General features: G+C 45.3%; 1 protein-coding gene across 1 annotated transcript in view; it reads left to right on the forward strand.

Annotated features, from left to right (window-relative positions):
- SPAG17 (sperm associated antigen 17) overlaps positions 1–24282 on the forward strand; it is a 265350-nt gene that overhangs the window by 87041 nt on the left and 154027 nt on the right. Inside the window, exons 15-16 of the mRNA XM_084835270.1 lie at positions 5562–5614; positions 12268–12369. Coding sequence (XP_084691396.1) covers positions 5562–5614; positions 12268–12369 — 155 coding nt within the window. The remainder of the gene's footprint in view (positions 1–5561; positions 5615–12267; positions 12370–24282) is intronic.

Consider the following 24282-nt stretch of genomic DNA (forward strand, 5'->3'; position numbering starts at 1 on the left):
GTGCAGAACTTGGCATTTGTCCCTATTAAATGCCATTCTGTTGTTTTCTGCCCAGCACTCCAGTCTATCCAGATCACTTTGAATTTTGTTTCTGTCTTCCAAAGTATTAGCTATCCCTCCCAATTTTGTGTCATCTGCAAATTTGATCAGCATTCCCTGCACCTCCTCCTCCAAGTCATTAATAAAAATGTTGAAGAGCACTGGGCCCAGGACTGAGCCCTGCGGTACCCCACTCGTTACCTCTCCCCAGCTTGAGAAGGTCCCATTGATAAGCACTCTTTGAGTCCGATTCTGTAGCCAACTGTGGATCCACCGGATCGTTGTTTCATCTAGCCCACTTCGAGCTAGTTTGCTCATCAGGATATCATGGGGCACTTTGTCGAAAGCTTTGCTGAAGTCGAGGTATATGATGTCTACAGCATTCCCACGGTCTACAAGGGAGGTGACTTGATCAAAAAATGAGATCAGATTTGTCTGGCAGGACTTGTTTTTGACAAATCCATGTTGGCTTCGAGTAATCACGGCATTGTTGTCAAGGTGCTTCCAGATGGATTGCTTTATGATCTGCTCCAGAATTTTCCCAGGGATTGATGTCAGACTGACTGGTCTGTAGTTCCCAGGTTCCTCCTTTTTACCCTTTTTGAAGATAGGGACAACGTTAGCCCTCCTCCAGTCATCTGGCACTTCCCCTGTCCTCCATGATTTCTCAAAGAGAATAGACAGCGGTTCTGAGAGTTCTTCTGCCAGTTCCTTTATGACTCTAGGATGCAGTTCATCTGGCCCTGGAGATTTGAACTCATTCAAAGTAATGAGGTGTTCCTTGACCATATGCCTGTCGATCTCAAGCTGCAATCCTGCCCCTTCAGCCTGTACTTCGCCTTTGCCAGGGGGGTCATAGACCCTCTTTTGGGAGAAGACTGAGCCAAAGTAGGAATTGAGCACCTCTGCCTTTTCTTTGTCCTCTGTTATCATTTTGCCATCCTTATTTAATAGCTGAACAACCATTTCTTTCCTCTGCCTTTTACTATGCACGTAGCTGAAGAAAGCCTTTTTGTTGTTTTTAGCATCCCTCGCTAACCTCACCTCGTTCTCCGCTTTAGCCTTCCTGACGCCATCCCTGCAATTCTGTGCTACCTGCCTGTACTCTTCCTTTGTTACTTGGCCTTCTTTCCACTTCCTATATGTGTCCTTTTTTGTTTTCAGGTCATCCCTAAGCTTTTTGTGAAGCCACATTGGCTTCTTCTGTTGTCTTCCACCTTTTCTTCTTGTTGGAATTGTTTGTGATTGTGCATTGAGAATTTCCTTTTTTAAAAGTTCCCACCCATCTTGGACTCCTTTTCTCGCTAGCATTGCTTGCCATGGGACCTTACTGATCATTGTTCTGAGTTTATTAAAATCAGCTTTCCTAAAATCCAGGGTACGCGTTTGAGTACACTCGGCTTTTGCTTCCCTTAGAACCAAAAACTCAAGTACAACATGGTCGCTTTCCCCCAGAGTTCCTGTAACTGCTACTTTATCCACTAAGTCATCTCTGTTGGTTAGGATCAAGTCAAGGATAGCCGATCCTCTAGTTCCTTCCTCTACTTTCTGTAGGAGGAAGTTATCCGCCACACAAGTCAGGAATTTCCTGGAGGGGCCATGTTTTGCAGAATTTGTCTCCCAACAAATATCGGGGAAATTGAAGTCCCCCATTACTACTACATCATGCTTCCTTAAAACATTGGCTATTTGCTTTTCAAAAGTTTCATCCTTGTCTTCTCCTTGATTGGGTGGCCGGTAGTAGACTCCGACCACCAGGTTCCTTTTATTCTTTGCTCCATTTATTTCAACCCAGATGCTCTCGATGGGGCTACCAAGCTCCTCCTCCTGTATTTCTGTGCAGAGATATGTATTTTTCACATACAGTGCAACCCCGCCTCCCTTTCTGTTCCTCCTGTTCTTTTTGAACAAGTTATATCCTTCAACTGCTGTATTCCAGTCATGAGAGTCATCCCACCAAGTCTCAGTTATACCTATCAAGTCATAATTTCCCTCCTGTATTAAGAGTTCAAGTTCGTTCTGTTTGTTTCCCATACTCTGGGCATTAGTATATAGACATCGAAGACCATGTGCTTCATAGTCTGGCTTTCTTCCTACCTGTGTCTGAAGACTATTATTGGACGCTATCAGAGCTGTTCTCTCCATTGCAGTGCATGCGCCTACGTCCATTGTTACCCCCAACATTACATCTCCCTTCCCCGTAGGATTCAGTTTAAAGCCCTCCTGATGAAGTTCTTCATGCTGTGGCCAAACACATTCTTCCCAGCCTTTGTGAGGTGCAACCCATCCCTAGCCAACAGCCCATCTTCCAGGAAGTATAGCCCGTGGTCCCAGAATCCAAATCTCTCTCGTCGGCACCACCTTCGTAGCCAGTCATTCACCCGGAGTATTTTTCGTTCCCTTTCTATCCCTCTTCTAACTACTGGAAGGATGGATGAGAAAACTATCTGGGCCCCAAAGTTCTTGAGTTTCCTTCCCAAAGCTTCAAAGTCTGACGTGATCTCTTCGTAGCTCCGCTTGGCGGTATCATTTGTTCCCACATGGATGAGAAGAAAGGGATACCTGTCAGTGGGCTTTATGAGTGCAGGCAACCTTTCAGTCACGTCTCTAATCTGTCCTCCCGGGAGACAACATACCTGGCGAGTCCACGGGTCTTCGCGACATACTTGGGTCTCGATCCCACGCAGCAAGGAGTCTCCCACTACTACCACTCTTCTCTTCTTCTTCTTGTAGGCCTGGGTTTCATCGCCTCTGTTTGACTGACCTTTAGCCTCTTGCTCACTCTCATGCAGGTTCCCCTGTGATTCTTCCTCTGCAGGCTGTCCTCCAGTCTCATCTGCAAGTACCTGGAATCGGTTCCACAGCTCCACCGCTTCCACTGGTGCAGAGTGTCGTCTAGTTCTTCTTCTCCTAACTGTCACCGTTTTCCAAGGAGTATCCTCTACTCCATTTTTCTTCACCTCAGCATTTCCCACTGCCTCATCTTGCTGTTGCTCTTCAAGCTTGTGGTCTGCCCTTTGCTGCTGTAGTTCCCCCATTCTGTCCAAGAACTCTTCGTGTTCTCTTATTCCCCGGAGGGTTGACAGTCGCCGCTCCAGTCCACTTACTTTTTCCTCCAGCAGCGTGATCAACTTGCACTTGTTGCAGGTGTAGGCCATGTTGTTCTCAGGCAAGAAAACAAACATTGCACACACCTTGCAGGTCACCACCACTGGAGAGTCTTGTCCTTCCATAGCCTCTTTTCCCTTTTTGTGTCTAGCTTTGTGATTGTTCTAGACTAGCCTGTGCCTGCTCCTCTACTCAGTAGAGGTTAAAAGCAGAGTCCCACTGGTGTGGAAGTGTGTGTTACAAGACAAATAAATGAAAAAAAGTTAGTAAAAAAAAATAAAATAAAATAAAATAAAAAAAATGTTAGGGGCCTCCCCCTTGACCTCCCCTGCCGAACTCCCCTGGCCAACTCCTGTTTGCTCCCCCTGTTCGCTCGCTCTCTGGGAGCTTGCCTGCTTCTGTAGTCCCTGGACCAGCTGGAGCAGCTTGCTCTGCTCTGCTCTGCTCAGCTGGGAGGCGGGAAACAGACTGAAGCTTCCCGCCCAGTCAGCTGCTGGGAGTAGTCAGGCCACACCCCTCCAATTCAGTTGGAGCTCTCAGAAGCTCCTGGTGAGCTCACAGCCAGTCAGAAGGATAAAGGGCAGCGCCCTGGGCTTCCTGCAACCCACTTACCTCTTAGCCTCTGTCTCCTTTGTCTCCTTTGTCTCTTCAACCACTGCAACTCCCCTGGCCAACTCCTGTTTGCTCCCCCTGTTCGCTTGCTCTCTGGGAGCTTGCCTGCTTCTGTAGTCCCTGGACCAGCTGGAGCAGCTTGCTCTGCTCTGCTCTGCTCAGCTGGGAGGCGGGAAACAGACTGAAGCTTCCCGCCCAGTCAGCTGCTGGGAGTACTCAGGCCACACCCCTCCAATTCAGTTGGAGCTCTCAGAAGCTCCTGGTGAGCTCACAGCCAGTCAGAAGGATAAAGGGCAGCGCCCTGGGCTTCCTGCAACCCACTTACCTCTTAGCCTCTGTCTCCTTTGTCTCCTTTGTCTCTTCAACCACTGCAACTCCCCTGGCCAACTCCTGTTTGCTCCCCCTGTTCGCTCGCTCTGTTCACTCGCTCTCTGGGAGCTTGCCTGCTTCTGTAGTCCCTGGACTACATTTAAGACTACATCTAGTCTTAAACCAGTCCTGTGTATACTAATCTTGGAGTAAGTCCTATTGAATGTATTGGAACTGTTATGTCAAAATAAACACACACTGGATTGCTCTGTTAATTCTTGGACATTAATTTCTACAGTAAGCAGAATTGCCAGATGCAGCCTGCTTTGTCTGCTACAGTTTTTGGTGCATGGTTGGCATGTACCAAAGTTTGTAGCACCAAACTGGTGTTATAATAGCAGTAGGAACAGTGAGTCTGTGCTGCAAGGTTTATTTGCATCTGCTTATACACTACAGGAAGTAGTTAAGGGTACCATTTCAGACTTCTGGGGCAGCAATTCAGGATGGTCCGAAGTTCCCTGCTTTAACAAATCCTCTCAGTACACAGAGTGAGGTGGCTCTTTGGGCAGTTGATTTAGGGTTTCATGAAAAGACAGCAATTTATTATTTATTAATTATTGTATTATTACTCCTAAGGAGAATTGTTTGTGGGATATTCTCTCTCAGATGTCAAAGCATTTTAGCCACCCATGGCCCTAGGGAAGAGGGTGTCATTTGTTCTTCTGCCTCAGGCACCAAATATTTCGGACTGGCTCTGGCACCAGGCCGCTTCTTTGTCCCCTGTCCCTAGCCTAGAATAGACAGACAAGATGGGAAAAGAGTTGGAGTTTATTGCTCAACAGCAGTCTGCTTTTAGGATTCAAAATGAATGTGTGAAGCGGGGAGTGGGGACATGTGCACAAGTCCCACCCTCAACATTCCTGCCCCTGGTGGGGGTGAGGGGTGGGGGAGCTTCAGACCTTTGCACTGAACTGAAGCTCCCCTATGCTGATGGGGATGCTGGAGCGGGGCTGACGCATAAAGCCCCCCTCCCCCCTTCACATGTCCATTTTGAGCAGTCAGGTAATTCTGCTGGGGCAGCAGTGCTGCTCTCCACACTACGTGAAGTGCTCCAGTGCTTCTTGGAAGAAGAGTTCGTGCGTTGGGCTGCTTCAAGGAGAGGGATCTCCCTTGGGCACCATGATCCTGGAAGGCAAAGTCCTCCTGACTGGCAACGGAAGAAGGTCCCTGACTGCCCAAACCCCTTCTGTTTAATGTACATGCTGGTCCAAAACCTTCATGTAGATGTGCCTAAATACACATCATATAAAGAAAAGAGTGCTAAGAGAAAGGAAAAAAGCAATACTCTGATAATGGGTAGAGAGAGACTATTCTGAAAGGTGAGATGAGATGGAGACTGTGCCACCATCATCCACTGCCAAGGCAAGTAATGTAATCAGATAACATTTAAAGTACCTGAATTTTTAAAGTGTATCTTTATGTATATTTTCCAGATTGCATTGCTGATGGTCATGGAAGTGGACTGAGCAGTTCTCTTGAAAATAACGTAAGAAGTACTGTGATTGGAATGAAATATGCATTGAAGTGTGATATGAAAGCAATCTATACACATGAATTACCATTGCTGCACATTCCCTGTGTGTTTTCAGTTTTAAAATTTATACACAGTTGATGGAACTCTTAAGTAGCTCAAAACCTGATCTCTTAAGGATTCTATCCTATATGCTAGGAAAAGTAAAATAGGATCTTCCCATACCAAACTTATACTCTAAAAGAAAATGATCCCATTTTTAATGGGAATCATCAAAGATTTTTCCATATTCTCACCCATTATCATTCTATGTTGCTCCACATTTTTCTAAGCTATATAGCTCAAAACGTTGTAACTTTTATTCTTAGGGGAATTGCTCCACTGCCTTGATCATTGTGGTTGCCTTTTCCTGCACCTTTCCCAGCTATACAATATCTTTTTGAAGGTGCGGTAGTATTCCAAGTGTGGTTGCACCATACATTTGTATAAGGGCAGAATGACATCAGAAGTTTTATTTTTATTCTTTTTCTGATTATGCCCATCATAGAATTTGCCCTTTTCACAGCAGCTGCACACTAGATTGACATTTTATTAGAGCAATCCACCACAACCCCAAGATCTCTGTCTTGGTCAGCCACTGCTAGGTCAGATCCCATCAGTGTATATGTGAAGATAGGACTTTTTGCCCCAGCCTGCATCATGTTACACTTGTTTACATTGAACCTCATTTGCTATTCTAATGTGCATCCCCTCAGTTTGGAGAGATCCTTTTGGAGTTCTTTGCAATTCCTTATTGTTTTAACCACCCTAAATAATTTGGTGTTGTCAGGAACCTTGGTTCACCCCTAACTCCAGATAATTTATGAATAAGTTAAAAAGCATTGGTCCCAGTGCACATTGTGGGACCCCATTCCTTACATCCCTCCATTGTGAGAGTTAACCACTTATTCCTACTCTCTGCCCTCTGTTCTTTAATCAGTTACCAGTCCATGGGCTTCACCACACCAAGATTTTTATCCTGCAACTTACTGGGGCTTCTGCTTCCAGATTCTTTGTGGGATTAAGATTGGCTTCTTACATGGGCTGACACAGGCTATTTTTTCTTTGGCTGTCTTTCTTGGCAACTTCTCGGAAAGTTGTATATGTTTCATATTATAGCCACTAGATGATACTGTAGTTGTAGCGCAACTCTGTCGTTACACACTGCTAATATATCAGATTAACATTCCTTATCAGGTTACCTCTGATCTTTTAAAAAGTGAGATAAAGGTCAGAAAGCATGGGATACACCCTGAAACTTGACGACGTCATGTAAAGGACCCACAAACTTCCATCAGTGACCAATCACGAACATGCAATAAAACCTTTGTGTAGAAGTGCTCCATAAGAGGTCTTCTTCTCTTATCCTTTGACTGCTGCATTTGCTTAGGAGTCTTTGATGAGGGACTTTGTCAAAAGCCCTTTGAAAGTCCAAATAAACAATGTCTACTGGATTATCCCTATCCACATGTTTATCGACACTTCCAAAGAACTCTAAAAGATTAGTGAGATAGGACTTACCTCTGTAGAAGCCATGTTGATTCTTTTTCAGCAGGTCTTGCCCTTCTATGTGCTTGATAATTTTTATCTTTAATAACATTTTCCACTAATGTACCTGGAATAGACCTTAATCTAACTGGCCTGTAATTTACCAGGTCCTCCTCATACCTCAGTCCTTTTTTACAAAGTTGGTATTATATTGACCACTATTCAGTCCTCTGGTACACAGGCTGTTCTTAGGGGGCATGTTGCATATTTTTGTTAAAACATCAACAATTTCACACTGGAGTTCATGTAAGAATGGATGCCATCTGGACCCAGAGATTTGTTTGTTTTCCATTTTTCAATACGGTCTTGAGCTTCATCTCTTGTCACCGCTATTTGCCTCAGTTCCTCAGACACCGTTTCTGTGGCACAGGTATCTGCCCCAGGGATGTACGAAAGTTACTTACCGTTTCACGGATCTGCTTCGCAGCGGGGGAGGCGCTCTGACCCTCCCCCCGGAATCCTCGACGGGGGGGGACGCGCTCCATCCCTCCCCCCGGAGTCCTGCCCGGCCGGCTTCGCTCCGCCGGGATTCCGCAGAGCCGCTGGCCGTCTCCGCCAGCAGTCGGACATCCAGCTGCTGCGTAGCAGGGATGCAAATGGCGGCTGCCGCCGCCACCGCCATTTGTGTCCCTGTATTCAGCCGTGATAGGCTATGTAAAGACTCACGTAGCCTATCATGTCTGGGTTAAAAAACAACAACAACAACGCGTACACAAATGGTGGCGGCTACAGCAGCTGCCATTTGCATTCCTTGTTTTTCGCCATCTTAGTCTACGTAAATATTTATGTAGACTATTACGGCGAATCAAAAAGGAACACAAATAGCACCCACTACACTATTTGCGTTCCTCTTTATTTTCGCCGTAATAGTTTACGTAAATATTTACGTAGACTAAGATGGCGAAAAATAAGGAATGCAAATGGCAGCCGCTGTAGCCGCCGCCATTTGCGTACGCGTTTTTTTTTTTTTAACCCAGACATGATAGGCTATGTAAGTCTTTACATAGCCTATCACGTCTATGTAAAAAAACAAAAAAACAAAAGACCAAACTGCAAATGGCGGTGGTGGCGGCAGCCGGTCGGAAGACCAGCCGCTGGAGCCGCCGCCGGAACCGCCACTGCCCGGAAGATCCGCCCCAGGTAAGTCTCGTCCCGGGGAGGATCTGCGGGGGGCAGGCCATTCCGCCACGGATTTCGGGGGGCCTAATGCCAGTGCATTTGGCCTCACTGAAATCCTTGGCGGAATTCTCCACCATCCCTAATCTGCCCTACATCTTCTGCAGTGAAGACAGATGTAAAGAATTCATTTCACCTCTCTGCAGTTTCCTTTTTCTTTAGTACCCTTTCACTCCACTATCACCCAGCAGTCCAACCAGCTCTCTAGCTGGTTTCCTGCTTTTGACGTATTTGAATAATGTTTATTATTGGTCTTAATATTGTTAACATTAGGCTCCTCAGCATCCTTTCTTGCATCCTTTATTGACTGTTTCCATTCCTTTGTACAAGTCTGTGTTCTTCTTTTGTTCTTATTGTTTGGGCAAGATTCCCATTTTCTCAAGGAAGCCTTCTTTTCTATAATGGCTTCCTTGACACTGCTTGTTAAACATGCTGGCGATCTCTTGGACTCTGTGCTACCTTTTCTGAAGTGCAGTACACATTCTAGCTAAGCTTCTATTATTGTGATTAGATGCGATCCCAAGCATCTTGGACAAATTTGACCCTCTTAATTTCCATTGGACCAGTTCCCTCATTTTATAAAAGTTTCCTCTTCTGAAGTCAAATGTGTCTGTATTTGACTTACTTGGCAATTTCCCACTTACATATTAATTAAATGTGATGGCATTGTGATCGCTGTTTCCAATTATATCTCTCACTAGATCCTGGGTTTCACCACTCCGGATTAAGATCAGGGTCACCTCCCCTTTGGTTCGTCCTATGACCAACTATTCTATTCTATTCTATTCTATTCTATTCTATTCTATTCTAGGGCATAGCCATTTAGGGTATCAAGAAATGTTGCCTCTTTGTCTTGACCAGGTAATTGAAGTCACCCTTATCACAACATTTTCTCCTTTGGATGACTCCTTAATTTTGTTCTCCGTATCAAGATCACGCCGAGCATTTTGGTTGTGGGAACTATAGCATGTCCTTGATACTGAATTATTTTGTGGGACTGGTATTGCCCCCCACAATGATTCTGTGGAAGTGTCTGCCCCTTTTAACATTTCCTCCAATACACCCTTCCCTGTCCTTGCTATAGAGTTTGTATCCAGAGGTTATCGTATCCTACTAGTTCTCTCCATTCCACCAGGCTTCTGTTATATCCATAATATTGACATTCTCGATTAAAATCCAGCACTCCAACTCTTCCATCTTGGCTCGGAGGCTTCTAGCATAGAAACCCACCTATACACAGTGTCCCTCTCCAATTGTCTCTGTCATGTGCATTTTCCCCTATGGCCCTTCAGCTTCTTTGACTGGCTATCATGTTTTACTGTATGTTCATGGTATATTTCCACCCTGTCCTCATTTTGGCACTCAGAAACATTTTCACCTGCATCCCCTAGGCATGCTTTAACCCAGACCATATGCTCTCCAGCTGCTCTCAGCTTTTCCCCAAGGTTTCATTTAAAAGCTGCTCTGGCAACTTCTTGATGTTAAATACCAGCAGTCAGGTTCTATTCTGATTCAAGTAGAGCTTATCCCTTTTGTATAGGCCTGGCTTGTTCTAAGACATTCCCCCAGTGTCCAACAAATCTAAACCCCTCCTTCCCTACACCACTGCCTCATCCATGCGTTGAGCCATCTTGCTTCCCCTGTGTAGCTTGTGTGTGGAACAGGTAACATTTCAGAGAACGCTACCTTAGAGATCATGGCTTTCAACCTCCTATTTAACAACCTAAATTTGGTCACCCATCTGGCTGGGTGACCAGCCAGATGGGCGATTAATAAATTTAATAAATAAATAAAATAAATAAATTTGGCTTCCAGGACCTCGCAACTACATTTCCTTATTCCGTTGATGCAGACATGCACCACAACCACTGACTCTACCCCAGCACCATCAAGCAGGCTATCTAGACAACTTCTGATATCTGTGACTTTCTCATCAGGCTGGCAGTTTACCATGCAGTTTACACACCTGTCACAAACCCAGCTGTCTGTGTCTCTAATTATCTAACTTCCCACTACCACAAGCTCTCTGCCCCTGGAGATGTATCCTTGGTGCACGAGAATAATCTGTTGTCCTCCAAAGAATGGGTCCTTTCTAAGGAATTTCCCTCTTCCTCAGAGTGACCTCCTTCCCTGAGACTCTCATACTCCCATCACCACAGAGGAGCTCTCACCTGAGTATTGGGACACTGTGGTCAGATCCCCAAAGATCTCATCCACAAGCTTCTCAGCTTCTTCAGGCCGGTAACCTTGACTTCAGGGGAACAAATTTGTTCCCTGATGGCCAAGAGCTCATTGCAGTGAGCAGACACCCATAACTTCTGTCCAGCAGGCAGATAGTCATACATGTGACACTTGGTGCAATAAACTGGATAGCTTGTACTCCCCTACTGGCTTTCTAACTTCATAGCTGTTTTTTTTTTATTACTTTTATTTGCTTTATTTACTTTACGGGCAGAAGCAGGGAATGGTTGATTGCCCTGGCCTTCTGTCCCTGTTGCAAAATTTAACTCATGTGTGTGCTTCACTTCTTTTTACCTGTCTTTTCCCCACCAAAGACACAGAGCTAAGCAGCTTTGGTGGGAGGGAATGGGCAGTTGAGATCAGAAAAAGGGCAAGAGAGGAAAGGGCTAAATTGGTGCTTCAGTTCCTCAGTCTTCAAAGCAACCAAATGGGGCTGCTACTAAACTTTAAAAAAAAACCCCACACAGGCTGGGGTGGCAACCTGTGCCCCTCCAGATGTTCTGACCTACAAGTCTCATGATCTCTCACCATTGGCTATGATGGCTATGGCTCGCAGAAATGTTTTGTAGGCCAAAACATTTGGAGGGCCACAAGTTGCCCACCCTTGCCCTAGATCATAATTACTGTTCTCACATGTCATGTCTAGATTAGCCTTTACTTGATATGACAAGATGGATCTAAGTTGCAAGTGGCTGTCTGTTGAACTGCTTCATCATTACGTGTCTGGCCCGAAATGTAAAATGTGTTTACTTGAATCATCATAAAGCTTCCCAGACAGCAAGCAGTTGTGGGCTGAATTTCAAACTAGGAATGAATTGGTCATGAGACAGCTTCAGCTGATGACAGCTGCAACACAGATCCACTCAACCTACATCTCAGCAGCACATCAGGCTGGTCATATAATTTTGGCTTTCATATTAAATCTTATATTGAAAGGAGAAAGGATTTGGGAAGCCATTTATTTTATTGCTGAAAATTGTAGAAGTGTTATGCTAATTCATTTTTATAGGCTTGACTTACTATTAGACTAATACCAAGGCTAGGGGCATGGGAAGGAGCCTGGTTCTTGAAGTAGTGACATAACTCCTTATCTGCCAAAAATGAATTTAATAATATACCACAAAGGCTATGTGAATGTTTGGATCTAACTAGGCGTTCATCCACTGAGATAGTCCTAGAATTCTATCTGACTTCATTTTTAGAATTGTCAGCATACCCACAACCAATTCAGCATCTTGGACGCAGAGAGCACCATTTTTCTGGACAGTATCTATCAGGTGTTGACATTTCTAAGAGAAGCAGGTGACACCTTCCATTCCTTCTCCCATTTCAAATGGTAGCTTCCTCCTTGGAATTGCTTTGCAATTGAGGGAGAATGAGAATATATATGATAGTATGGGTTCGGATGGGTATGCCAGTGTTGAAGTATATGTGCATCTTGTTTTTTAAGGAGACCAATTAAAAATTAATATTGTGACTCCGAAGCCAAAAAAAGTATGGTTGCCCCCTGCTATGTTACCTTCTCCTATCCCAGACTTTTGTTAAATATGATCATAGAATCATAGAATAGTAGGGGTGGAAGGGGCCTACAAGGCCATCGAGTCCAACCCCCTGCTCAATGCAGGAATATGGCTAATGTTATATACCCTTTGGTGTTTCATAAGATAATTTTAGACACAGAGTTAGCAGCCATACAGAAGACTCAACAGCGATGTTTGAATGACTGGAGTTTTGCAGAACATTTCCAACCACGTCTCCTCTTCCAGGTATTTTTGAGCTGCATTCTACTTATGCAATAAAGACAAAAATAATAGATGATATTAAGCATTTCATTTCTATCTCACTGGTTCAGATCTGCACCTGATAAGTAATGTTCCATTTATTTTTCAGTACTGCTTTAAATCTAAATTCTTTTTTGTGGTCTCTGTGCATCACATGATCTCTGCGCGGAACCTCGATTCGGGAAACCTCTATAGCTGCCAAGTTTTGGTAGTGTAGCAGCCATATCGGGGGTCAGACTAAGTAGCCTCATGCAGTCTCATGCTTCATGTTCTTGCTGAGCTCTTGCTCTCTGAAATATATGTTTGTAAGCTGACGAGACACAGGAATTTCTTATCTTGTCAACAAAGGCTAAGGTCATAGAATTGTATATCTTGTGCTCTCCTGTTCTCTTCTGTTCTCTGCTTATCATGGCTACCCTATAGCCCATTTCTTGTATTATAAACAATGGTGCTAGGAGAGGAAATGTTGAGGACTGCAACCCCACACGGGAGGGAGAGGAGGAGCCGTTTCCTATGTGTCACAATATCTATAAAAACAGTGTGCTGATGTAAATCGGGGCTTTTGGCTCTTTGGAAGTGATTCCAGCCTTAAGCCCGCGCGATAAATAAAGAAACTCTTTTTCCTTCACTCCGTGGTCTCTCTGACTCTTGAGTTCTGCAACATAAATGGTGCCGTGACTCGGATGTGGCAGGCTCTGAGACAGAGAGGTGGCAGTTGCCTGCTCTTAATCGCCGCACTGGGAGGGAGGGCTCGGCGCATGCCTCCCTTTCTTGGCGCCACCGACCTGTTTGTCGGGTGAACGGGAGAAAGCCTGCGCCGGGACCGCCCAAACAGCAGCGAGCAGCAAGAGAACCTTGGGAAGCGGAGGAAGGAACTTGAGCCCTGCCCATACTGCAGCTGCAATTGAGTTGAAACCCACACTGGAAGCCTTCAGGAGAAAGGCAAGTATATGGAGTAAAAAGAGGGCCCCGCCTTCGGGAGAAAGGCCACTGGGCAGAAAAAAAGAGGGCCCCGCCTTATGAAGAAGGTCAGTGTTAGTATACGTATACAAAAGGTGACCCACCCGATTGGGGGTGGAAGGGGTGACTTGATCACTCCCCCGAGCAGGCACTAATACTCAGCAAGGCGCTGAGGAAACTGCTTCGCTCTAGTGGAAAAGTGGGAAAGTGGGTGGCAGGGACATATGAATGAAGTGGTGAAATTGATGATTGTGTGAGTGGCTACTGTGGTTTCTGTTGCATACTGTTGACCGTCCGGGTGCCCAGGCCAGTAGCAAAGTGCGTGGTGTGAAATTCCTTTTGTGTCGGTCAGTGAGACCCCTTACTCGCTGACCAATCCCCTTCCCTCTTTGTCTCCGTCTTCATCTTAGGAGGGAGGCTATGGGAGGTGGGGGAAGCAAGACTTCCACCCCCTTGAGATGTATGTTAAAAAAAAAGGAAAACGATTTTTTTAAAAAGGATTCAGAATAAAGAGAGGAAACAGCAAAAAGTTCAAGGTCGAGCTGAGAGAAAAAAAAGAACAAGATCTGAGGCTGTTAATTAGAGAAATGTTGCAGGACAGCCTGGCTTTTAACTAAGCGTGGGAGTGTGAGGCCGAAGAAGTAGCTGTTAGCCTAGCGCGCCGAGAGGGGGGGCAGGAAAATTGCCCACAACGTTCTGAGTTGTGCAACATCATCACCTCGCCTAAGTGAAATAAAATCCCTAAGAAATAGAAACTGAAAATGAAGACCCAGAAGATAAAGGCGCAAAATGGAGAATAAAAGTGAAGAATCAGCCCCCAGGGCACAGGCTAGACCCCTCTTCGAGTGGAAAGTGTGCCATAAGACTGTCCCAAGGCAGAATGAAGCGGAAAGACCACGATGAAGATCTCTGTCAAGGTAGCCGTGTTTAGCTTTGAACTGTCCTAGAATTTCATAGAGCCTGTAGACCATCAGCTATATGATTTCTGAAGAGCGTAACCGTTAAGCTTTTGCCGTGGGATTCCCTGCAATGAAGAAATCTCACTAATTTGAGTGTCCAGTGTTAGATTGCCTGAGTGTGTGTGCTGAAGAGACTGAGAAACCAGACAGCATGTTCCTGGCCAAGCCAAAATCACGCTACTACCATGCTCCTGGAAGCTGCAGTAAACTGTGTAAGCTGGGAGACCCAACCTGATTGAGAAGAAAAGAAGGTATTAGAGTAACTGTTATAAAAAACAGTGAGATTCGTGTAGCTGGCTAGCTGACGCTGTCAGTGATGTTACAACTTTAAATTAAGACTGTTTTCCTGTTTGAGACCCCAGCGAAGAAAGCTGACCCGAGTTATTTGTTGCCCGTGCCAAAGCAAAGATTTAGCTGCCCTGTACCTCATCGTGTCCTGTTTTGAGCTTGGGATTTACAAATACAAACAAACTGAGAAGCTTGCCTTTGAAGACCTGCAAATCACCCCACTGCCTCCCCGAAGAAGATTAATGGCTGCCTGAAAAATGCAAGTATAAGGCGATGCCCATCACCCCCCAACGTCCTGAGTTTCAGCACTTTGCTTTCGTGTACCAAGTAGAAGGGGAAGAAAAGAGGGGTGTGAGTGTGTGTGTGATATTGTAAATCCCTGGCTAGCTTGTCTAGTGATAGATAGCCCCGAGAGCTTTCCCCCCCTAATTGCTGGATCTGCTCCATCATGCCTTACCATGCAAAAAGTGTTTTCCATTCATTGTGTTAAATTGCAGAAAAAGTTTGTTGTGTATATTTTATGATTTCTTAGATATCATAAAATATATGTGATATTTGCAGATTAGTGTTAGTTGCAACTCCAAATGATACTGAGTGTGGTTCCCAATGGATGACAAGAGAAAAGACAAACACAAATAGAGAAAGACAGAGGTAAGTAAAAAAAGACAGAGAAATAGAGAAAGTGGCAGACAGATAGAGAAGGGGGGGGGAAGAAGAAAGAGAAGGCAAGAGGCAAAGAGAAAGAACATTTATAAAGAAGATGCGTGGCCATAGTTGCCCCCAGGGTGAATTAGAAGCAGCTGATTATGCCTAGAGCTTATTACCTGGGGTAAAGTAGCCACAATAATGTAATCGTTCTTTAAGATGAAGAAAATGTAACTAGAAAGAGAAGAAGAGCCTATCCCAAATGTGTGTCATTGGGACTAGTGTAGGGCAGAAAGGTTTAAGTAAGTGAGTTTAACTTGAAAAAGAAAATGAAGAGACAAGGCTGGTGCATGGGGCAGAAAGTTTTATGTAAAAAGTTTGAAACATGATCTACAATACAGGCAGATCAGCAAGAAAAAGAAAGCAAAAGAAAGAGAGAGAGATTTCTCTTCCCATACTAATGAATAAAAGTGTTATCAAGCACTTTGCCTGGGAAGCGAAGTTTGTTTACAGGAAGCTGTGCCTGAGAACCAAACACTTCTAGCCTATGCTGAAAATGTTTGCTAGTGTTGTGCTGCCTCATGGGTAACATGTATGGTATAAAACCCATTTAGCCCAATAGCTCGTGGTTCAGAGAAGCTGTCTGATCCAACCATTAGGTACGCCTGTGTGCTGTAAGTTACCTAATAAAGTCTCCTTGTAAGTACCCCCCCCCCCGCTGGAATCCCAAAACACAAGCGGGGCTAGAGCGCCTCACCCAGTATCAAACCCTGCTGTTAGAAGCCATGAAGGCAGGTATGAAGAAGTCAGTTAAAATGACCAAAGTGTCTAAAGTGCTGCAAGGTGCCACCGAGGCCCCAGAGCGTACTTAGAGCATCTTTTAGATGCCTATCGCCAGTATACCCCCCTCAACCCAGAGGCCCAAGAAGACGTGGACGAAAAAATAGAAGAAGACCCAGCAGAGGCAGAGGATTCTTAAGAAAGAACCAGTGTGCCGAGTGTAGACAAGATGGACATTGGTGGCATGAATGCCCAAATAAAATAAATCAAATACACAAAGGAGAAAACCAAAGGGGCCAGAATGGGCGAGAGAGAAGACAGCTTGAGAGGGGCTGTGACATTGACTTCATGATTGACACTGGAGTGGCATCAAGAGCAAGCCAACGTTAGCCTTAAACAAGAAGTCCAAACACTGGGCAAAGTTCTTCAAGCCCAGCGTCACTTTGTCTTTGAAAATAAGCCCCCAGTTCCCATCACAGAAGTTCATCCTTTCCAACCAGGAAATGAAGTATGGGTTAAAGAGGGAAAAAATAACCCTTTAACTCCCAAGTGGAGAAGACCGAAAACTGTCATATTTTCCACCCCTGCAGCTGTGAAAGTAGCTGGAGTTAAACCCTGGATGGGCTTGTGTAACTCAGTGAAGCCATAAGCTATGCCGTGCAGGGCCACCCAAGACGGACAGGTCATGGCAGAGAGTTCTGACAAAATGTAGTCCACTGGAGAAGGAAATGGCAACCCACTCCAGTATTCTTGCCAAGAAAACCCCATGGAACGTATCACAAGGCTAAAAGAGATGACGCCGGAAGATGAGCCCCTCAGGTCGGAAGGTGTCCAATATGCTACTGGGGAAGAGCAGAGGGTATTTCCAAGTAGCGCCAGAAAGAGTGAAGTGGCTGGGCCAAACCCGAAAGGACACTCGGCTGTGGATGTGTCTGGTGGTGAAAAGAAAATCCGATGCTGTAAAGAACAATATTGTTTAGGAACCTGGAATGTCAGATCAATGAATCAAGGTAAGCTGGAGGTGGTCAAACATGAGATGGCGAGATTGAACATCGACATCTTGGGAATCAGCGAACTAAAATGGACAGGCATGGGCGAATTTAATTCAGGTGACCATTATATCTACTATTGTGGGCAAGAATCCCTTAGAAGAAATGGAGTAGCACTCATAGTCAACAAAAGGGTGGGAAAAGCAGTACTGGGGTACAATCTTAAAAATGATAGAATGATCTCAGTACGAATCCAAGGCAAACCATTCAACATCACAGTAATTCAAGTCTATGCCCCAACCACTGAGGCCGAAGAAGCTGAGGTTGATCGGTTCTATGAAGACCTCCAACACCTTCTAGAACTAACACCAAAAAAAGATGTCCTCTTCATCATAGGGGATTGGAATGCTAAAGTAGGAAATCAAGAAATCACCGGGATAACAGGCAGGCATGGCCTTGGTGTACAAAATGAAGCAGGACAAAAGCTAATAGAGTTTTGCCAAGAGAACATGCTGATCATAGCAAACACTCTTTTCCAACAGCACAAGAGGCGACTCTACACATGGACGTCACCAGATGGTCAATATCGAAATCAGATTGATTATGTCCTTTGCAGCCAAAGATGGAGAAGCTCCATACAGTCAGTAAAAACAAGACCTGGAACTGACTGTGGCTCAGATCATGAGCTGCTTCTTGCAAAATTTCGTCTTAAATTGAAGAACGTCGGGAAAACCACTAAACTGTTCAGGTATGACCTAAATCATATCCCTGATGAATATACAGTGGAGGTGAGGAATAGATTTCAGGGATTAGACCTGATAGACAGAGTGCCTGAGGAACTATGGACGGAGGTCCGTAACATTGTTCAGGAGGCAGCAACGAAATCCATCCCAAAGAAAAAGAAATGCAAGAAAGCAAAGTGGCTGTCTGATGAGGCTTTACAGTTAGCTCACGAAAGAAGGGAAGCGAAAAGCAAGGGAGAAAGGGGAAGATATACCCAACTGAACGCAGAGTTCCAGAGAATAGCAAGGAGAGACAAGAAGGCCTTCTTAAATGAACAATGCAAAGAAATCGAGGAAAACAACAGAATGGGAAAGACTAGAGATCTCTTCAAGAAAATTGGAGATCTCAAGGGAACGTTTTGTGCAAAGACGGGCATGATAAAGGACAAAGAAGGCAGGGACCTAACAGAAGCAGATGAGATTAAGAAGAGGTGGCAAGAATACACAGAAGAACTATACAGGAAAGATCTGAATGTCCCTGATAGCCATGATAGTGCGGTCACTGAACTTGAGCCGGACATCCTAGAGAGTGAAGTCAAGTGGGCCTTAGGAAGCATTAGTAACAACAAAGCTAGCGGAGATGACAGTATTCCAGCCGAGCTATTTAAAATCCTAAAAGATGATGCTGTTAAAGTGCTGCATTCAATATGTCAACAAATCTGGAACACTCAACAGTGGCCACAAGACTGGAAAAGGTCAGTTTACATTCCAATTCCAAAGAAGGGCAACGCCAAAGAGTGTTCAAACTACCGCACAATTGCGCTCATTTCACATGCCAGCAAGGTGATGCTCAAAGTCCTACAAGCTAGGCTTCAGCAGTATGCGAACCGAGAACTACCGGAAGTACAAGCTGGGTTTAGAAGAGGCAGAGGAACTAGAGATCAAATCGCCAACATTCGCTGCATCATGGAGAAAGCAAGAGAATTCCAGAAAAACGTCTCTTTCTGCTTCATTGACTACACTAAAGCCTTTGATTGTGTGGATCACAACAAACTGTGGCAAATTCTGAAAGTGATGGGAGTACCAGACCACCTTACCTGTCTCCTGAGAAACCTGTACGAGGGTCAAGAAGCAACAGTAAGAACCAGACATGGAACAACCGAGTGGTTCAAAATTGGGAAAGGAGTACGACAAGGCTGCATATTGTCACCCTCCTTATTTAACTTATATGCAGAGTACATCATGAGAAATGCCGGGTTGGATGAATCAGAGGTCGGAATTAAGATTGCTGGGAGAATTATCAACAACCTCCGATATGCAGACGATACCACCCTAATGGCAGAAAGCGAAGAGGATCTCAAGAGCCTCTTGTTGAGGGTGAAAGAGGAGAGTGCAAAAGCTGGTTTGAAACTCAACATTAAAAAAACTAAGATCATGGCATCTGGCCCCATCACTTCCTGGCATATAGAAGGGGAAGAAATGGAAGCAGTGACAGATTTTACTTTCTTGGGCTCCAAGATCACCGCAGACGGTGACTGTAGCCATGAAATTAAAAGACGCTTGCTCCTGGGGAGGAAAGCTATGGCCAACCTAGACAGCATAGTAAGAAGCAGAGACATCACCTTGCCGACAAAGGTCCGTCTAATCAAAGCTATGGTTTTCCCAGTAGTAATGTATGGCTGTGAGAGCTGGACTATAAGGAAGGCTGAGTGCCGAAGAATTGATGCTTTCGAACTGTGGTGCTGGAGAAGACTCTTACGAGTCCCCTGGACTGCAAGGAGGTCAAATCAGTCCATCCTAAAGGAAATCAACCCTGAGTGCTCATTGGAAGGACAGATAATGAAGCTGAAGCTCCAATATTTTGGCCACCTAATGCGAAGAGAAAACTCCCTGGAAAAGACCCTGATGCTGGGAAAGACTGAAGGCCAAAGGAGAAGGGGACGGCAGAGGATGAGATGGCTAGATAGCATCACAGATGCAATGAATATGAACTTGAGCACGCTCCGGGAGAGAGCGCAGGACAGGAAGGCCTGGCGTGCTATGGTCCATGGGGTCACGAAGAGTCGGACACGACTGAACGACTGAACAACAACAACATTGAACACGAGTCAAGAGAGCGAGAGAGGGGGAGTGGACTGTAGCTGAAAATCCTTTAAAAATCATTCTGAAAAAGCAGTAAGAAGACTCAGGCTAGACCTTACTGTGGGTACACCGGGAGACTGTCCACCCTGCGTACGGTCAGACCTGCAACTGGAGATTTGAAGAAGGGGACTAGACCCTGCTGCAGCTTGCCAGGTGAATAGCTGCCCACCATACAGTCAGATCCCAAAGAAGATCAAACATGCGTGTTGTAGTGTTAGTAGTGTTGCATTGTGTTTCCTTAATAAGGTGCGAAAAAGGGGGGTCTGCCCCTAGAGAGAGAAATCTGTCCCAGCGATTCGCTGATAATTACTGGCTTCACCTGGCTAACATCACGAGAGTAAAACATTTTTGTTTGCCAAGAGATATACCTGCAAACAGGTTTTTTTATCTTTTTCTCCTCCATCATTTAATTTGACTAATAATAGTAATGCTGTAGATGTTCAAATCAATAATCTGCATGCATAATATAGTAGCTAACATAACAATGGGACAAAACAATTAGCTAAATTGGTTAACCCCTTGGCTTCCAGATCTTAGCTGGCTTAAAGCATTGTTCATCCTAATTCTACCAGTGTTGTTCATAGAGATACTGCTATGCCTTTGCATTCCTTGTCTTATGCATTGCTTAAACAATCTGTTTACTGCCTCAGCCACAAAAACAGCCGCCCTCTACGCTCTAATAGCTCAACAAGATATTAAGTAAGAGGGTTGCTATAAGAGTCCTGTGTTATGCTTCGCAAACCAGAATGTCTATTTGTGTAATGAAATGCTATAATTGTAATGAAATTATGCATTTAAGGGGGGAATGTAGCAGCCATATCGGGGGTCAGACTAAGTAGCCTCATGCAGTCTCATGCTTCATGTTCTTGCTGAGCTCTTGCTCTCTGAAATATATGTTTGTAAGCTGACGAGACACAGGAATTTCTTATCTTGTCAACAAAGGCTAAGATCATAGAATTGTATATCTTGTTCTCTGCTGTTCTCTTCTGTTCTCTGCTTATCATGGCTACCCTATAACCCATTTCTTGTATTATAAACAATGGTGCTAGGAGAGGAAATGTTGAGGACTGCAACCCCACACGGGAGGGAGAGGAGGAGCCGTTTCCTATGTGTCACAATATCTATAAAAACAATGTGCTGATGTAAATCGGGGCTTTTGGCTCTTTGGAAGTGATTCCAGCCTTAAGCCCGCGCGTTAAATAAAGAAACTCTTTTTCCTTCACTCCGTGGTCTCTCTGACTCTTGAGTTCTGCAACAGTAGGAACACCTCCCCGACTGTCTCAGTGCACATGCCCTTAGTGGGTTCCCTCTTATTCCCTCAGTTCTCTTTTCACCACTGTTGTGGTAGCCTCTTGAGGGAACTCCTGAACTCAGTTCATTCCGCGATGGGTTTTTTTCTGTGAAAAAGCTGAGGTTTTATTCCTTCTTTCCTTCTTTCTATCAACTTCTTTCTATCTTTAATGTTAGCTTTGTTTTATTTGTGTTTATTTGTTTGTGATCTCATGATCACCCTCATGGGTGTTTGGCTCTCAGGGCACCATTTCAGAAGTATAGCCACTGTGGGGCTAAGCTACTGCTGTCCGATGGGCATTCATTGTGCCTATTCTGCCTTGGTGAAGGACACATTGTGGAGGTTTGCCTCGCTGCCTACCCTTTTGTAAACAGGTGAAGTGAAATCACTCTGACCAGCTAAAAGCCACTTTCTGGAAAAGGGTATTGGAATTAGTTGAGGAGCCAAAAGATATGGCGGAGAAGCCAGTCTTGCCCTCAGAGACTTTGCCTGCTGCATAGGAGCCTGCTCCAGTGTTGGGGGCATTGTCCTCTCAGTGTCATACTCTGCCGAATACACAGGATCCTCCCACTCTGGGACAATCTTTGATGTTTTCACTGGCTAAGAAGCTAACCAAAAAGGCTAAAGCTTCAAAACAGGCTAGTCTGTCATCTTCAGAGCCTAAAAGGAAAAAAAAGACTTCTAAAAAGTCAGATGACTTGACTTGGGTTCAAGCATGCCCTTGGGGGCCTGCCACTCTCCCTGATTCTGTGTGAGCACCTCAGGATTTACAGCGACCTCCGCAGTCAGTTGTTCCTCCTAGCACTCCAACCTGGAATGAAGTATGTCCCTCGACTCCGACTGCTCTACCCACCTCCGTTCTGGCAGGTTGGAATCAACAGCACTCTTCAATACAGGCCATTGCACCACCAATGTCTTATGGTTGAACATGGTCTCCTATACTGACGACAGTACCTGCTGCTTTGCTAATGTTGTTTTCACTGATTTGTGTGGTGAACCTACTCCAGGCAGGGGAGTCTATTATGTCGACATTGGAGGGTGAGATATGGGATCTGTCCCCAGTAAACTCATCCACTTTGCCAGCTCGTAATTACAGGCTAGAGAGTTAAGGCACAGGTTGTGATTGGCGCTCACCTGACTATTCAGCCACTTCCTCCGCTAGAAGTCATGCCCCTAGTTTTTACAAGCAAAGCCACTATAGAAACAGGTCCAGATCCCTATTCTATGAATGGGATGGACATCTAACCTGGGACTCACGATACAGGAGACCGCAGGATTGGGTTGACGATCGGGGTGATTGTTATGGGCCTTACTCTCTTCCTTACCATCCTGATCCTTCTTATTGGGGAGAAAGTCAGTACTGATGACAGCCATTGGCTATGGTGTTGACACCTCCAGATAGAGAGGGAATTTTTTTGCGCCTTAACTCCGGTTGCGCCATTGGCTGAACTGCAACAGCAGATGACCCAGTTAAAGACTGTCCCAATGGCTCCACTACAACTGCAACCTGCACAGTTGCAGACTGCTTTGCCACTTGCTCAGCTGTTGGCCACACTACTGGCCCACCACAGGTGCAAGCTGCACAGTTACAGACCACTTTGCTGCTCACTCAGCTGCCAGCCACACTACAGCTTCAGATGCAATCTCAACAGCACTGTTCTCAACCAGTGACATCAGAAAAGTCTTTCTTGACTTCTGAACTGCACAATTATCACCGCAAATCTGACAGCAGAAGCAAGCATCATTTTTAACTCAGACCCACTTCTGTTCCGCCTCCTGGCTCCTCTACCCATCCTCTACTGTTCTGTCCACCTACCATCAGACCTGGTACACCATCACGTTGGACTCCTGGGTTCTTTCCACTGTTTGGAGGGGCTACCAGATTGAGTTCGAAACCCTCCCTCTTGGTACTATGAAAGGCACGGATCCATCTCCCATTCTCCACCAGGAGGTCAAAACCCTTCTTGGGAAAGGAGCCATCATGCCTATCCCATGCTTGCATCTCCGAGATGGGTTCTACTCCAGGTACTTCTCAGTACCAAAGAAGGATAGAGGGCTCCAGCCAAACCTGTACCTCAGAGAAGTAAATATGTACATTTCACCCAGGAAATTCCACATGGTTTTCTCTGCCGTCCATCCTCTCTCTCCTCTCTCACGCAAATTGGTTTGCCTCTGTAGACCTCAAGGGTGCAGATGTTCATATCAACATAACAGAGTCACCCCAATACTATCTCCAATTCGTTATCGATTCTGACGCCTACCGGTCCTGGGTACTGCCTTTCAGCTTAGCCACTGCTCCAAGAGTATTCACCAAGTGCATGGCGGTGGTCTGCTCTCACCTTCAGATGCATGGTCTCAAGGTGTACCCATATATCAACGACTGGCTGTTGGTAGCGTTGATGTGGAACCTTCTTCATTCAGTAGAGATGACTTGCAGTCTCTTTAAGAGCTTGGGACTTTGCCTCAACATCAAAAAGTCTCATCTGCAGTCTACCCAAAGCTTGTAGTTCATTGGGGCACTGTTGGATTCCCACTTGGGCAGAGCATTCTTCCCTTGGGATTGAACACCATGGCATCGGAGCTAAGCCTTTGTGCAGTCACATTGGCACTAAGGATTCAGCGCCTACTTGGCCTGATGTCTGCGACGACAGCAGTAGTCCATTATGCTGGGTTGAATATATGGGCCGCTCCAGAACTGGCTGATACTCAAGTTCGATACCAAGCACGACACCCATCGGACCAAACTGCAACTTCCACAGGTCAACAGAGACTCCCTACGGTGGTGGATGGTGCCGGCCAACCTGTCAAAGGGCATGCCCCTTCTACAACGCTTGCCATCCTGAATAGTGACTATGGATGCTCTCAGGAGGGAGAGCTCATTACACAGGCCTTACAAGCCATGGATGATGGGAAGAGACAGCACATCAATCTCCTAGAATTCAGGGTGGTGGAAAAGGCCCTTTGAACGTTCGAGTTGGATCTGGTGGACAGACTGGTCCAGGTCACCTCAGACAATACCATGGTCATCACCTACCTGAACAAAGAAAGGCGTATGAGATCGCTCCCAGTCTTTACTTTAACCTTGGTGATCGTTAGTTGGTGTCTGCCTTGTCGGATTGGAC

The sequence above is a fragment of the Heloderma suspectum genome, chromosome 2 (assembly GCF_057233095.1).
Source record: "Heloderma suspectum isolate Gila_16-S chromosome 2, 16-S_ref, whole genome shotgun sequence".
Taxonomy (NCBI): Eukaryota; Metazoa; Chordata; class Lepidosauria; order Squamata; family Helodermatidae; genus Heloderma; species Heloderma suspectum.